The 15,722-nt window shown below is 20.7% G+C and overlaps 2 protein-coding genes across 2 annotated transcripts; both read right to left on the bottom strand.

Moving 5' to 3' along the window:
* Positions 1-1,693: 1,693 nt before the first annotated feature.
* On the bottom strand, positions 1,694-7,463 carry SRAE_X000035900 (Chitin synthase family-containing protein; the record flags this gene model as incomplete). Its single annotated transcript, XM_024644694.1, has 3 exons — positions 1,694-4,696; positions 5,445-6,985; positions 7,034-7,463. The coding sequence occupies 3 exons, from the start codon at positions 7,461-7,463 to the stop codon at positions 1,694-1,696; spliced, it is 4,974 nt and encodes a 1,657-aa protein (XP_024510228.1).
* Positions 7,464-14,017: 6,554 nt separating this feature from the next.
* Positions 14,018-15,155, bottom strand: SRAE_X000035800 (Hypothetical protein; the record flags this gene model as incomplete). Its single annotated transcript, XM_024644693.1, has 3 exons — positions 14,018-14,773; positions 14,820-15,047; positions 15,096-15,155. The coding sequence occupies 3 exons, from the start codon at positions 15,153-15,155 to the stop codon at positions 14,018-14,020; spliced, it is 1,044 nt and encodes a 347-aa protein (XP_024510227.1).
* Between the last annotated feature and the right edge of the window lie 567 nt (positions 15,156-15,722).

The raw sequence follows: 15,722 nt of genomic DNA, 5'->3' as shown, positions 1-15,722 counted from the left end.
CGTTTACAGTCAAAGGTTATTGTTATAAAGATAATCATCAAACAAAAAGGCGATAAATCTAAGAGTAGAAATATCTTAATCATTCTAAACTATTAACAATATAATAATAAAACGTTAACTGTATATATAATTATTATATATAGTAAAATAAATAAATATTCATATATAACCATGTATCATCATCTTAACAATAAACTGCCATAATTAAAAAGACAATATAAAAATAAATGAATATATAACAGACCAGCTGTTATTATTAAATTTATACATTAAAAATATAGAAGTAAATGAATATTAAAAAAAAATACATATATATATAAATATTTCTATCAATCTTTATTTAATATAATATAAATAAATTGTAAAATACCTTATTGAATATTTTGATTTTACATTTTTTTTTTCTTAAAAGGTAGAAAAATAAATCACAATAACAGAAATAGTATGTATAAAAGTAAAAATCATTTGAAGTAGACACCTTTTGTTATATTTATAAAGAACATGTCACTTCTATTCGTACCATGTCTTTTTTATCAGGAACAATGGATGAATCTTTTTTTTGTGTTTGTAGTATAAATATTATGTAAAGATTGAGAGTAGATTTTTTTATTTTTCTTCAAATTGTTAAAACATGTTAAATTGATATTAATGAAATGTTAAACTATTTTAATTTTGCATGAAAGTGAAATCATTCTTCTTTTATATTATATGCGGAAAAATTTTTCTTTTTATAAATATCATTAGCAAGTATCAGATATAACTAATAAAAATTAATGTTATTGGTCAGTTTTGGTGTAAAATTTATAATATCATATAAATTATTCACAATTACTTTTAATTAGTTAAATGTCAATTTTATTTCTTTGATATTATTTCTATAAATGATCGTAAAATTTTATTATAATTGTTATATAATGTTTATAATATCCGAAAAAGATTTTGTTTTTACAAAAATTATACATATATATTATTGTTGTTTTTTTTTTTAAATATTAATAATAAACATATTTCAATTAAACCTTTTCATTTTAAAATGTTGTTTGTTGATATTATATATGTAAAACATTTAAGAATTTTTTTGTGTACTATTAAATATTGTTCCCAATCATTGATCATTTATATATATATATCTATATATTTAATAACAAGTTATTGTCATTATTTCCGTTTAAAAAAAAATAAATTAAGATGTATTAAAAATGCAAAGAAATTTATTTTTAATAAAAATTTATCTATTATTTAAATAGGTTTTTATATTTAAATTTCTAATAAAAACCCTTTTAAATAATAATAATCCCATTAAACTTTTCAATAAAAATTATATTACTTATCTTATTAAAATGTTTCATAAAAAAATATATTGTATTTAATGAAAACTAGGAATCATTGTGTTATAAAAGTCTTTTACAATGTAAAAATGGTGTAACAAAAATTTTTATTTACTTTTTAAAAATATTAAATTGTTTATTTTAGTTTTTATTTATTGGCAGAATAAATTAAATACGGCATACTTTATACTTTAATATAAATTAAAATTAATTTTTTTTTATGATAAATTAAGGCAGTAAAATAAATTAAATTTTGTGATTTAAATATAAAATTATATTATTTTTAATAATTAATGGTACCAATTTGTCTATTTTACACTTTTTTTTTTATAATTTTTGATTCATTTTAAAATGTGGTAAATTTTTTATTGAAGATATGATGATGGTGTTGAATTAGCAGACCTTTCATTGTGATATTGCGAGTTATTAGAAGAGTCTTGTTGTGGGAATATTCTATCAAGACGTTCCAGTCGTCTTTGTGCAGGACCTCTATTATTACCATGTTCATTATCTTGAAGATGTGATACTAAATTTCTTTCTTGTCGTTTATCTAATGTTCCAAATAATGAATCTCTTCTCTGTTCTAAAGCTCTAATAGTTCCTTTTCTCATTGTTAAACGTTTCTCTCTTCCACTAAATCCTAATGGTTCATCGTGTGCTGCATCACTTGATAAAGCAAAAAATCTTTTTTTAAATGCTGCATCTAGTGTTTCTGTTTTACGTTTCATTACAGATTTTCGAGATGATTCCAAATTTTGAACAACTCTCCTTCGACTAATACCTTTTTCTTCTGAAATAGGTTGTTGTTCAACTTCATCTACACCTCTTATTGCTTGTAACTCTCTAGCTATCTCAACAGCATTTTGAACAACTAAATCTTCTTCACTTAATTTGTCTAATGGTTTCCTAAAACAGAATAATTCTGTTGAAGCAATAATATGTGCTAATGTACCAAAACGATGCATTAACATTGCAAAAAATTGTATCACTAAAATTGACATGAAAAATACAAGAAAAACAAGTCCTATAGGTTCTAATTGAAGTCTTGTTACAACCCATATCTCTTTTCTTGTATCTGTATTACATGGAGTAATAGTATGATTATATTTAGGACCAAATGGCCATTCAATATGAAGGCAATCCTTTTGAAGTTGAAGAACAAGAACAATAATGATAAAGACAACATTTAACATAAAAAATCCTGAAACTGATCTGTTTCTTAAATCAATTAAACCCTTATTAACACGTTCTTGTTCCTTTGGATCAACAGCTAATGGATAAAGATATTTATTAATAACATCATGCCAAAATGATTCTTCTTCTGTCTCTAATGATTCTCTTTCTGCTCTTCTTAATGATTGTGCTGTAAGCCATGTATCATCATTTGTCTGTTTCCATTTTTTATTTCTCATTGCAGCTTGTGATTGACGTTGAAGATCTTTGTCATCTTCTTCTTCAGCTGGTTCATCTTCTTCATTATCATTATATTTAGAAATATCTTTTCTACTTGAAAAATTATTATTATTTCCAACAGATTTTTTTTCTATATCATCTAATTTTCTAGTAATTTCTTGAAGTGTTTCATTTATTTTCCATAAATGAGGATTATTTTCACTTTTATTTGGATCATAACAACACATCATTTGACAAATATTTGTACATGCACCTTTTAAACCAGATTCTTTTTCTTCTTTTTCTTTATTAACAGGATCTTCTCTGGTACCCCAAGTAACACAATTAACATTACATATTGAATATATTGGTAATAAAAGATACATACATGGAATTGATAAGAAATATAAAACACCTGGTATAACACAATCAAATTCAAGTGGATGAAGAATTGCTGCTGTTGCAATTGATCCTATAACAAAAAATAAGAAAATAGAATGTGGTGACATAATTCCATCTTTTTGTATTTGAAGTGATGTACCAACTATTACAGCTGTCATTAACATTGCAAAAAGACAACCTATAATTTCCGCTAATAATAATTGTTTTTCTTGAGGTAATGTTAAACATGCTATTGAAAATAATCCAACAGGTATAGCAACAACTATTAATGCTAATGTCATATCAATATTAAATGAAATTGATATAGCACCAACTACCATCAAAAAAATTGATCCAGGTCCAAGAATTGATGAAACAAGCATAATACATTGATAAATAATATACCATATTGATATTGATTCATTAACAGAAACAACATTTTTATAATCTTTTACTAAATCAAAACTATTAGCAATTGTTGATGGAATCCAACGACGTCTTTGATTAAAAAATTCAGCAAAACCTTCTGGAGCAAATGTTAAAGCATCTGATGCAGCACAATATTCAACACGATATCCTCTTTGTAATAATAATGTACATAACCAACGATCTTCACCTTGATCATATTGTATATAATCTAAAGGATTTTCTGATTTTAAAGCATATTTTCTAGTTACATTATCATCCATTAAAGCATATGAACGAAATAATGAAAAACATCCTGGTGAACATAATACACAACCAATCATATGTTCAGTAGCTTTTTGTAACCAATGACCTACAGCATATTCAAACTTTTGATACCATATCATTAAACCAGAACCACGAGGATGAATACGACCACATGCAGCACCAAGACGTCTATTTTTACGCATAAGATCAACAAGAAGATGTACACATTGTGGAGTAAAATCAACATCACCATCTAAAGTTAAAATAAATGTATTTTCTGATATAACTTCTTTTCTAGCTTGATCTTCAACTTTCATCATTAATCTATATCCTAAAAGATAATAAAGATACATAACTTGACTCCAACGTTTACGATGTCTTATTTTATTTTTATCTTTTAAATGAACTAATAATCTATTTTTTCCAGGTAATGTATAAGTAATTCTTCCACCATATGGTGTTGATGTTTTTTTTGGTACACGTAATCTCATTTGTGTTTGATGTACAGCACTTGCTGCTTCATCCATTTTTTCAATTAATTGATTAACATATTTATTTAATACAGGTTCACCATAATCATTTTCATCAAATGCATTATCAAAAAATATATGTGCTTCAAATTCATAATAATCAGGATCAATAACTTTTAAATATTTTTGTGCATTTCTTCTAGCACTTTGATCTTCATCTAAACGAAAGATTGATTTTAACATACATGTCATTTCTAATGGACTTTCATGCCACATTGTAGCACAAGCATAAATTTTTGTAATAGCATCTGCTGCACTTGCTGTCTCTCTTATTAATCCTGATTCTAATTTTGAGGATGATGTACTATATACACTAGGTGGTGGTTTAGGTGGACCAAAACCAGTAATTGTTTCATATGTTTGATTATTATCTTCACCATCTAATTCAAGATCCTAAAATATATTATTATATATATATACTTTTATATATGTAGTATGTAATATAATATTTAAGAAAAATATTTCTTTTCATTATTCATAAGTGGCTTAAAAATGTACTATTTTTAACACTTTAATAATAAAAATATATATCTTATTTAAATATATTACTTGTATTTTAAAACTTCTTAATAATAGGCTTTTAAAAATTGTCATTATTCTAAACAATTAACATTTATACAAAAATATGTATAACCCTAATTAAATATTCACTTATTTTTCTATTAATAAATATTAAAAGTATCACAAAATTGTTAATATCAATATATAATTCTTTTCAAATACTTCATTTAAAAGTAATTATTTAAAATTTGTTAAGTAAATACTAATATGGAGAAAATGTTACTAATCTCTATTATAATAATAGTTTTGAAGAATAAAATAAATATCAATAATTGTTAATAATTCTTATAAAGTTATAAATAAGTAAATCTTTATATATACTTTATTTATAACCAATTACTATTCTATTCAACATAAAAAAAAAGTAAAATTTAACTTTTTAATTATTATTAATAATAAAGTATAGTTAAATATCTTTAAAAACATTTTACTATATAAAGATATTTAATCTATACATTATAATTAAATTTATTAAAATTTTAAAAGTAATAGTATAGTTTTTTGATTATAAATAATTAAGATTAATATGATATGAATATATACTTATTAAGTATATAAATATAAATATGTTTAATCTTACCTCTGTTCTAATTTTAGCTTTATCATCACTACGACGATTTAATGCTAATGTTTGATCAAAAAAGGCAGCTGATAAATGTGAATTGATAAATAATTTTTCTGTTTTTGCAAGTCTTTCATGTTTAGGATTCCATAAATGTATAGTAACCCATATTTGTGAACCTAACCAACAAAGCCATATCCATGTTTGTGGTTGAAGCCAAAAATCAATGTCAAATGCAGAGACTGGTTCATCTTGACATTTCCAAAATAATTCTTTAGCAATAATATTTGACATATGACATGAATTTTCATATCTTTTTTTACATGTTGTAGATAATAATAAAACTGTGGCTGGAACAGATAATGCTGTTGGTAAGGCAAATCCCATACGTTGCATCATTACTTTACAGGCAAATTTAGAACTATGATAAAATATTACAACAGATGATATTTGTATTAATGCAACCCATAAAGCATCATATTGACTTGTATAAAGATTTAATTGAACAAAATTATCATAAATTAAATATGGTGTAAATTCCTCTTCTTCTTCTGGTTCTGGTTTTAATTTATCATTTATATGAACACGACGTTTAAATCTTTTAATACTTTCTTTTAAATCATCATCACCATCATCAGAAATTATATTAATATTATTCTTTTTTTCTTCATCTTTTTTTGATGTTGTTGTTACTTTAATTGTTGTTACTTCTTCTTGATCAAAATTATCTATTTCATCATTTTCATCTTCAATGTTATTATTATTATTATTATTATCAGAATTTGTTGAAAAAGCATCAAAATTATCCATATCTCTAATTAAATTTTCCATACGATGATGAAATTTTTGTATTTGTGTTTCATTCATATTATATGCTGTTATAGTAATAATTTTTTCACCAAAAGGATCTTTTTGCATTATATCTTTTGTTTCCATTTTAGATTGTAAAAACATAAACATACATAATGTATATATACCACATTTCCATAATGAAACAAAAACATAAGTTTTTGATTTTTTTTCAGTTAATTTTGATGCAAATTGTGCTAGTGATCTCATTGGAGGTAGCATTGAATTTACATGAACAAAATTTTGCCACCATCCTAATGATATCATTGTAAGTGTAACAGATATAAGAAGTGCTTTACTACCAACTTCAGGAACTAAAACTGGCCATGCCCAAAATCCAGAACTTTGTATTGCAATAGCACAACCATCAATTATAACAAGTACCATTGTTAATTTATATGCTTTTCTTGATAAAACTGCTAAAATTGATGGTACAAGACATAAGGCATTTGAAAGCATAACACCAATCTCAACAGGAAATTCAGGAAAAATATAAAAGACCAATATTCCCATACCAACAGCATGAATAGATTCAATAAAAAGTACTACAAAAAATTGAAGCATTGTTGGTCTTTTAACATTTCTAAATAATGTTCTATGAAATGATCGTATAAAACACAATAATTCAGGAGCACAGAGTGATAATAATACAGCCCATATCCATTTTGAAACATGTTTAGGTGAAATAAAAACTGATGTTTGCGATCCTTCTATAAAATTATTATTTATGAATTAATAGAAAAAAAAGTTTAATATACCTGGTATAATATCACTACATATACTCATATTTTTACCAGCAAATCCTATAGCAGATGTCATAAGAAGAAAACTACTTTTTGCTACAACAGCACTTCCAAGTGTTAAAAAAAATAATATAAAAAATGTTGCAATTTTTAATCCTTGTAAACTCATTTCATGCCAAAATCCTTTTCCTTTTTTATCTGCTGGTGGTGGTAATAATCGAAAGATATCCCATGCCTTATTTTCACTAGCTATAGAAATATTTTCTTCACCAGCTAAATGTCCTTCATATGATGATTTACGAAATTGATATTTATTGAAATACTGATCACCATTATTATAATCAGTAGGATGAATTTGTGGTACACCATATACATGTTCTGAAACATTTTCTCCCCGTCTATCAATATCTACATATCCTGATTCACCACGATTGTAAGCTGCCATTAAATTTTCATATAAATTATTCTTCTAACATACGTATTAATATTATTATAATTATTGAAGATAATATAAATATTTTTTTAAAAATATATCTTAAAATAATTTAAATATATAAATGTTTATAAATTTAAAAATATTATAATAATTAATGAAAAATAATAATAATAATTTAAAAAGGTGAATATTAAGTAATTATAATTGTGAATATGTACAATTATTTGTAAAGACGATAAGTAAATTTTGTCATAAAAAATAGACAATAATATTATTAAATATAATAACATAAAAGAATAATATTCACCACGATTAATAAAAATGTAGTAAAAAAAAAAGAATAATTATCTTAAGATTTAAAAAGAAACATTATAATTGTTATTACAAAAGTTATATACACATATATAAATTTATGCTTTCATAAACAAAATTCTTTTCTTCATTTCGTGTTCATCAGCTTCACACAATAAAATTTTTAAAAATACCTATATAGTTAAAGTTTTAAATCAGTATAATATTATATATATTAAGGTAATCACTTCTAATAATCTTACTTAACTTTTTGTGGACCTTTATCTGGGTGGAGGAAAAAAATTAAGAAAATATATATTATTGGATAATATAATGATATATATTTTAAGTTAGTTATATAACAATTAAAAAAGTTTTTGACATTTAAACTCTTAAGCAATATTTGATTATTCACAGGAGCACAAACAAAAGGTTGATTAGAGAATGTCAAAACTTCAAAAATATGACATTTTATAAAATATTAAAAGAACATTTGACCTGTCCAAGATGATAGCGGTCAGTTAAATATATGGGGTCTAAAATACAAGTACCTAGTAGCTTCTTAATACTTAACCTAAGTTTTTTTTTTCTACCATTATCATTCTATCAATACATAATCTTATTGTTAAAGGTACTACAATATATCATAAAGATTAAAACTAAATCGCATACTATATGAAAAATATTAATGTTATGAAGACTTGGATCAAATAAATAATAGGTATATGATCAAATAGTTATTAATAATAATAATAAAGTAGTTAAAGAAAGTAAAAAGGTTTGAAGAAATATTTTTGAATTGTTACAAGTAATATAATAACATATATTAAACTCGTCACCCTCTACAATTAATAATTGAAAAGATTTTTAATTTGTAGAACTTAAAACTAATTTAATAATACCTAAAAGTAATATTTCACAATCAACGATGATGTAAGTATTATTTATAATTCTTCTTTTAATATTATAATATTTAACTACTAATTATTATATATTTTATGAAATAAAAAAAATAAAATAAATAAGTTATGTTAAAAAGATATATTTTAAAAATATTATTTAAAAAAATTATTAAGATAAGTTACTATTTAAATAATTAAATCTTAAATAAATGCAATTAATATTTAATATACAAAAATTATTATATGAATAACTACAATGATATATAGAGGAAAATATACTATTTTGTTAACTCACTTTTAAAGAGTAACTATACTTAATATAAAAAAAGATATACCAATGATTTGTTTAGTCAAAAAGAAAAATGATAAATTTTTAATTATCCACTCTTTAGAATCTGACATCTTTAAAGATAGGTACTTTTTTTTTATAATGATAATATAAAAAAAAATATTTGCTTATATTTGTTGAATAATTTTAATAGACAATTGACAGATATCAAATAATTAAAAAAAATGAAATATAGTATATAAGATTTTTGCATCTTTCAAGTATTTAATGGACAATAAAAAGTAATAAAAAAAAAGTTTCTTCAATTTAAAAGTATCATTAAAATCTTATTATTTTAATTGAATTATTATCTAAAAAAAAATTGGTTCAAATTTCTGCATGAAATGATAAATTCTTGAAAAATATTTTATAAAGTATATATATATATAAGAAAATAATATATATATATATATATTTAAGAAGATGAAACTTGTTTATTTTAAATAAAAAGTTACACTTTAACCAACTACAGGCTACTTTTGTTTACATCATTCTTTCGATTTTTATATCTTGATACAAAGTATATTATGTTTGGAGAAAATGCTTACAATAAACTAATTGGACAATAAATATCGGAAAATCGGTACTGATTATTAACGAAGAAACAAGATGTTTGACAACATTATCCTGTTATTATGTTATTTTATTTATATTAAATATAGTTAAGAAAACTGAAATTGCATAAAAATATACATTGTTTCGTTTTATTCTTCAGTAATATTAAACAATTGTTATGGAAGTATTATAAATGATCACTTAAATGTCTATTTAACAAAAGTATTTACCATAAATAAAGAAAAAATATTAATAATAATAACCATTTGGGAAATTGTGTTATAATCTTTTGTAAATATCTTCTAGATTTCAAGTTTTAAAAAAAATAATCAACTATTTAACAGTCATTTTTTTGTAATTTCTCCACTCATTTTTTCATTTGAAGTTATTGGCTATAAATAACTAATATTATATGTCTTATTTTGTTAGAAAATTACCTTAAAAAAGGAAGAATAAAATTTCATCATATTATTAATTTGACGGACACTTAAACCATTAAAATCAAGATTATCTTGAGCATTCAAATCAAATGCCATTCTTACAGGTTGTTGACAATTTCCATTTTCAAGTAAAAATAATGTTATCAATAAAAAGATAGTCAAAGTTTTACAAATATAATTAATTGAATTCATCTTTGAAATAAATCTAAAATAAAAAGTAATTTTTGAAAGTTTAAAGAAATGAAGAAGTATAGATATAAAATACTTTTAATATATACTTAATGAGTAGTGTAAACCAATGAAATAAAATATAATAATTATTAAAAATTTACTTTTACTTTGGACAACGTAAAAACTAATAAAAATAATGAGATTTCCATAAAATAAGATTTCTTTAAGTTATTTAGATTATTATAAAGTGTTATAAAGAATGAAAAAAATTTAAAATAATATTTTAATTAATTAAAATTAAATTTTTTTTTATCGTCTTTTTAAATTTAAATTACCAAATATACATATTATTTCAATGGTATTTATATTTCATGAAATAATGATGCATAATATTTGTTTATATACAATTTTAAAAACTTAAAAGCTTGGTTTAGGCATAAAAAAACTATATACTTTAATTAATATTTTAAGGATAAATGATATAGCTAATTACTAAAAATAAAATTAATTAGTATAGCATTAAAATGATAAAACAAAGTATAACAATTTTTTTCTAAGTACATATTAATTAATATTGCACTCTTTTATTGAACTTTCATAATTTCTAAAACAATAAAAAATATAAAATTTTTTTTATATTTAATGTTAAAATTTTAAAATAAAATTTACAAATTATGTTTCTTGCATTATTTATTTAAATTGTAAAAATTTACAATTGAAAAGTTTAAATTTAATAATCAAAGTTATAAATAAATTTTTAGCTTACATTTGACTGCTTTTTACTTTGATAAAATAATATTAATAAAAATGTGTACTTCATAATTTTTTTTTAAAAATAAATTTTATGTGCATTCATGTTGATATTTTTTATGATATGTTATTACAGCATAATAAGTGTAAATGCTTACAATAGGTAAACATTTAAAAGGAAAATAATATTATTTTATAAATAGTAACTAAATATTTTTAGTTGAGGTATAATATTAAAAAATATATACATATTTGTTTATCCAAATAAGAAATAAATAAGTATTTTTATACTAAAAATAACAATTCAAATTTATTTTTGTATAAATTAACATTTCTTTATATTTAGAAATGCTTTTTATAATAAAAGTATGAAAACTACTCACAAATAGTATTTTTTCACATAAGTTAATATTTTAAAATTTGTAATTGAAAGTGTTGTCAATGACTATGTATTTTTAAATAATATTTCTTATTATATTAATATTTTGTTTATCATAAAGTTTATAATTCATTTACATAAATAAAAATATTTTTGTACTTTTGAATGATATATATGAAAAATGAAATTTTTTTTTATATTTAACAACGATAAAATGAAAAACAATTAGTATTTTCAATTAAAAAAATTATGTTAAACTAGTTTATACATAAAATTATAAAAAAAAATATTATATTTGATGTACTAAATTTAGAAATATTTTTATATAAATATTTTGTTTGTACTTATTAATACTGTAGATGAACAGAGTAAAAACAAATTCTAAGTTTTACTATCATATTATCTTTTTTATAATTTTTTTAAATATTAACATCCTGCAAACTTAAAATATCTTTTATATTAGTAAGTGCTATGAAATGTACATACTTATTAGTGTGGATAAAACTTCTAATATTAAACAATTCTTTTATCTTTTTTGTCCACATAATTTTTTAAATACTACTTCTAGTAATGTTTAAAGAAATGGAAAATTTATTAATTTATTAAATGTTACAATAATAAAAATTACAATAAATTTATTATTTTACATAAAATATTAAGCAAAATGATAATATCACAACTTAAAAAAATTTTTATAACTTATATACAATAGCAAATGATATAACATAAAACAAATATTTTTACATTCAAATTACAAAAAAGATTTTTTTTTATATATTATAAAATAACAAATCAAACCATTTTACCAATTTTTTTAAGTGAAAGTATACTTAGTTTAAAAAAATTTAATAACAAGATTTTTCGTTTTATTACACAATATTATATTAATAACTAATGTTATCTATGTTAGCATATAAGTAAAAATAAATATATTGATAAGATTGTTTTCCTTATTTTATATTCATTAGAAAAAATTAATATTATAGTTTATATATAAAAATAACTAAAAAAAATATTTATCTTTTTTTTTAAGAATCACAAAAAAAAAATCTCTAAATGTTAGCTTTTCTTTTAACAAATTTTTATTTTATTGCTTATTAAATAAAAGAACTTTTTTTTATTTGTTCATGATTAAGATTTTCAACAATTATCTATTACGTATATATTTTTATTATTTTAATCATAGTATAAGATATAAAATTAAATTATATACAGCTTTATTTGATAAAAAATATTTAGTTTTTACTTTATGAAGAATTCTCAAGATAAATATAATTATAAAAATTTTAAAACTATTAAAGAATGGACAAATTTTTATTTTTACGATAATTTTAAACTTTATGCAATTTAGTAAATAAAACAAGTTTTTTTTTTTAAATTTTAATTTTAATACTCTTTGAAGACCTTTCTATGTCAATAAATAAAATTTAAAATACAATCTTTTGATAAAACAATTTGTTTTCAATTTATTTCCATCTTAAGAAAAGACCTTATTAGAGTAAAAACTTTTTAAATATGTTACATTATTTAGTTATTCAAATTGCAATTTATATATAAACATATAATAATGTACCAAACGAATATTTTTAAACTTTTATAAAAATCAAGGATTAATCTTTTGGTAAAATTTAACTTATAGTCCATTAGTTTATTGTTCATTTTAAAAATTTTATTATTTAGATTATAAAGAATTTAAAGATTTTAAAAAATAAAAATAAATATTAATCAATTTCCATTAAATATAAAAATTAAATATTTTAAATTATTTTTATACAAAATTTTTCTTAAAACAATTATTTAAAATGAATTTCATATATTTATGTTATTTCTTTTAAATATGTATTTTAAACAATTTTCATTATATTTCTATCAATTAATATTAAAATATATTCTTTATTTTATTTTAATCTTAAATAAAAATTGAAATTGTCATTTAACAGAGCAGTAACTTTTTGTTTTATCATTCATGATCTGATAAAAAATTAATGTCATTATATTCTTGTGTATATAACTAATTTACAACTAATTATTTAGCATAAAAAAATGTAATATATAATTAAATTTTATTACCAATTAGATAAAGTTTCATAGCTTAAATTTTAGTACAAAGAATTAATGATTAAACAATTAGAAAATTGGCATAAAAAAACAATGGAAATTTTCTAACAGATTAAAATAATATTTTGTTTTGAAAATGATTTGTTTAAAATTTAAAACAATATTAAAATAATTTTTTAAAATAATCATTATGATTTTTAAAATATTTTTGTTTAATAACATTTTAATGTTTTTTCAAATTATTAAATGTAAATTTTTAATACATTTTATATTAAATATGCTTAATAAATTTTTGCAACATTTTATCAAAATTTTTATTTTTATTTAACTTTAAAAAAAATTAATTTTCATCATAATATGATGAAGCAAAGAATGATACATTTGATAAACACATTATTTTTGTATTTATTACCTGATAACAAAGAATGCTGTCAATGCCAAATTGAAAAATAGACAATAAAAAAGTTAAAATATAAAAAAAAGTCATATATAATTGTATATGATAATAAATAATGAATGAAAAATAATAGACTGGTTTTAATTTTATATGATTAAAAAATATGTTAATACAAGCAATTTTACAATTTTAAAAATGCACATAGACAAAAAAAAAAGTTTTCTACAAAAATCTCTATTTTTATAAATATAATAATATATATATATATATGAAGTTATAAATTTATAATATATTAAAAATCTCTATAAAATCTCCCGTGACTCATTCTTTGATTAATATGTCTGGCTGGCATGTCAATAATGCTATTAAATGTTACTTTTGTAATACCGTTATTATCATTATAACTCATTTTAACATGAGAAAAATATGACTTGTTTGAACTTATTTGTTTATTATAATTTATTAAATTACTTTTAATACATTCATTTGAAAATTCTTCTATCCATGTGTCATCACAATTTTCAATAACAATATTAAATGGTGCTGGACAAGAAATACTTAACCATGTTTCAATAAATAAAACTATATCTTTTGGATTAATCATTTCTATATGAGCATAAAGTGTTTCCATTTTAGCTGGTGATGAATGTCTTACGTAAAATGTAAAATTTTTCATTATTATTTCACCACATTTAATCTTCTCTTCAACCTCACTATCTTTAACAACCCATTTTACATTTGTTATTTTTTTACATTCATTAAATATATGATGATCAAAAAGATTTGATAAAATAACATTGTCAATTATTATTGTTTTACAATTCTTATTTAAAATGTAATAAAAAAAATGTCTCCATGTATCAATATCATTACTTGAAATATTAATATCAATTAAAGACAATGAAATAATATTATGTTGGCGAGATTTAATCATTTCAGGAAAAACATCATTTACTAAATTTATCATATTCTTAAGTCCATTTATTTTGCGCAATTTAAATACTTCTAATGAACAATTTTTAATAGTATTTATCAATTCCTCTTTAGACTATAATAAGGACTTATAATTATATTGTTCAATATATTAAACTTACTGTTATATGAAAAATATTTGATGTATTCATAGGATTAAACTGGTACCTTAAACCAGATTCATCACAATTAATTTCAAAATTTATTGGTTTTCTAGGTAAAAAAATTTTATAATTATTTATTACATATTTTAATTGTTCAAATTTTTCTAAATGTTGAATATCATTATAACTTAAATATTGAAATATTTGACGTAATGTCTCAGGTGGTAAGCAGTCTAGCATGTTAACCTGCAAAAATGAATGATAATAATTTGAAAGAATATTATAAACACTTACAACCAAATCAGAAGCTTTTATATCACTAGGTAAAGAGTATCTTTCTGTTATATAAGCCATGATTGTTATACCTTTAATAAATATATATCTAAGATTGTCTCTATATTACTTTTAAAACAGTATGTTTACTTTTTCTTTTTTTTTATATATATAAATATATTCTTCTTCACAACAATCTTTTAGAATAATTTGAAAATGTTTTAATAATACAATACCAATATAAAATTTTAAAAATATGATAATATAAATGATAATAATCATTCAATTTATAGGAACTATTTTTATTAAGAGGCTGGTAAGAAGATATTATAAAAATGACCAAAGTTGCCATCTCAGGTGTTTCTTTATCAACATTTTTTTTATTGTCTGTATATTAATATTATATTATCATTAATGTAACATTTTATAAAGAATTGTCGTTGATTTATTTCTATCAATTTTTTGAAACATATTTGTATAGTATAGGGTCAAGAATAACCTTTTTTTTGATAAATACTGATAACATAATAATTTTTATCATAAATTCTATGAAAATCAGGTGCACTTCATTTTTATATGGTTACAAAGGTTATAAAAGAACCAACAAAAACGAGAAATATTCTTATCTTAAAGTTTTTTTTTTAAAGC

The sequence above is a fragment of the Strongyloides ratti genome (genome assembly GCF_001040885.1).
Source record: "Strongyloides ratti genome assembly S_ratti_ED321, chromosome : X".
Lineage (NCBI taxonomy): Eukaryota > Metazoa > Nematoda > Chromadorea > Rhabditida > Strongyloididae > Strongyloides > Strongyloides ratti.
The sequence above is the reverse complement of the archived record's forward strand: the minus strand, read 5'-3'. Positions and strand labels throughout refer to the sequence as shown.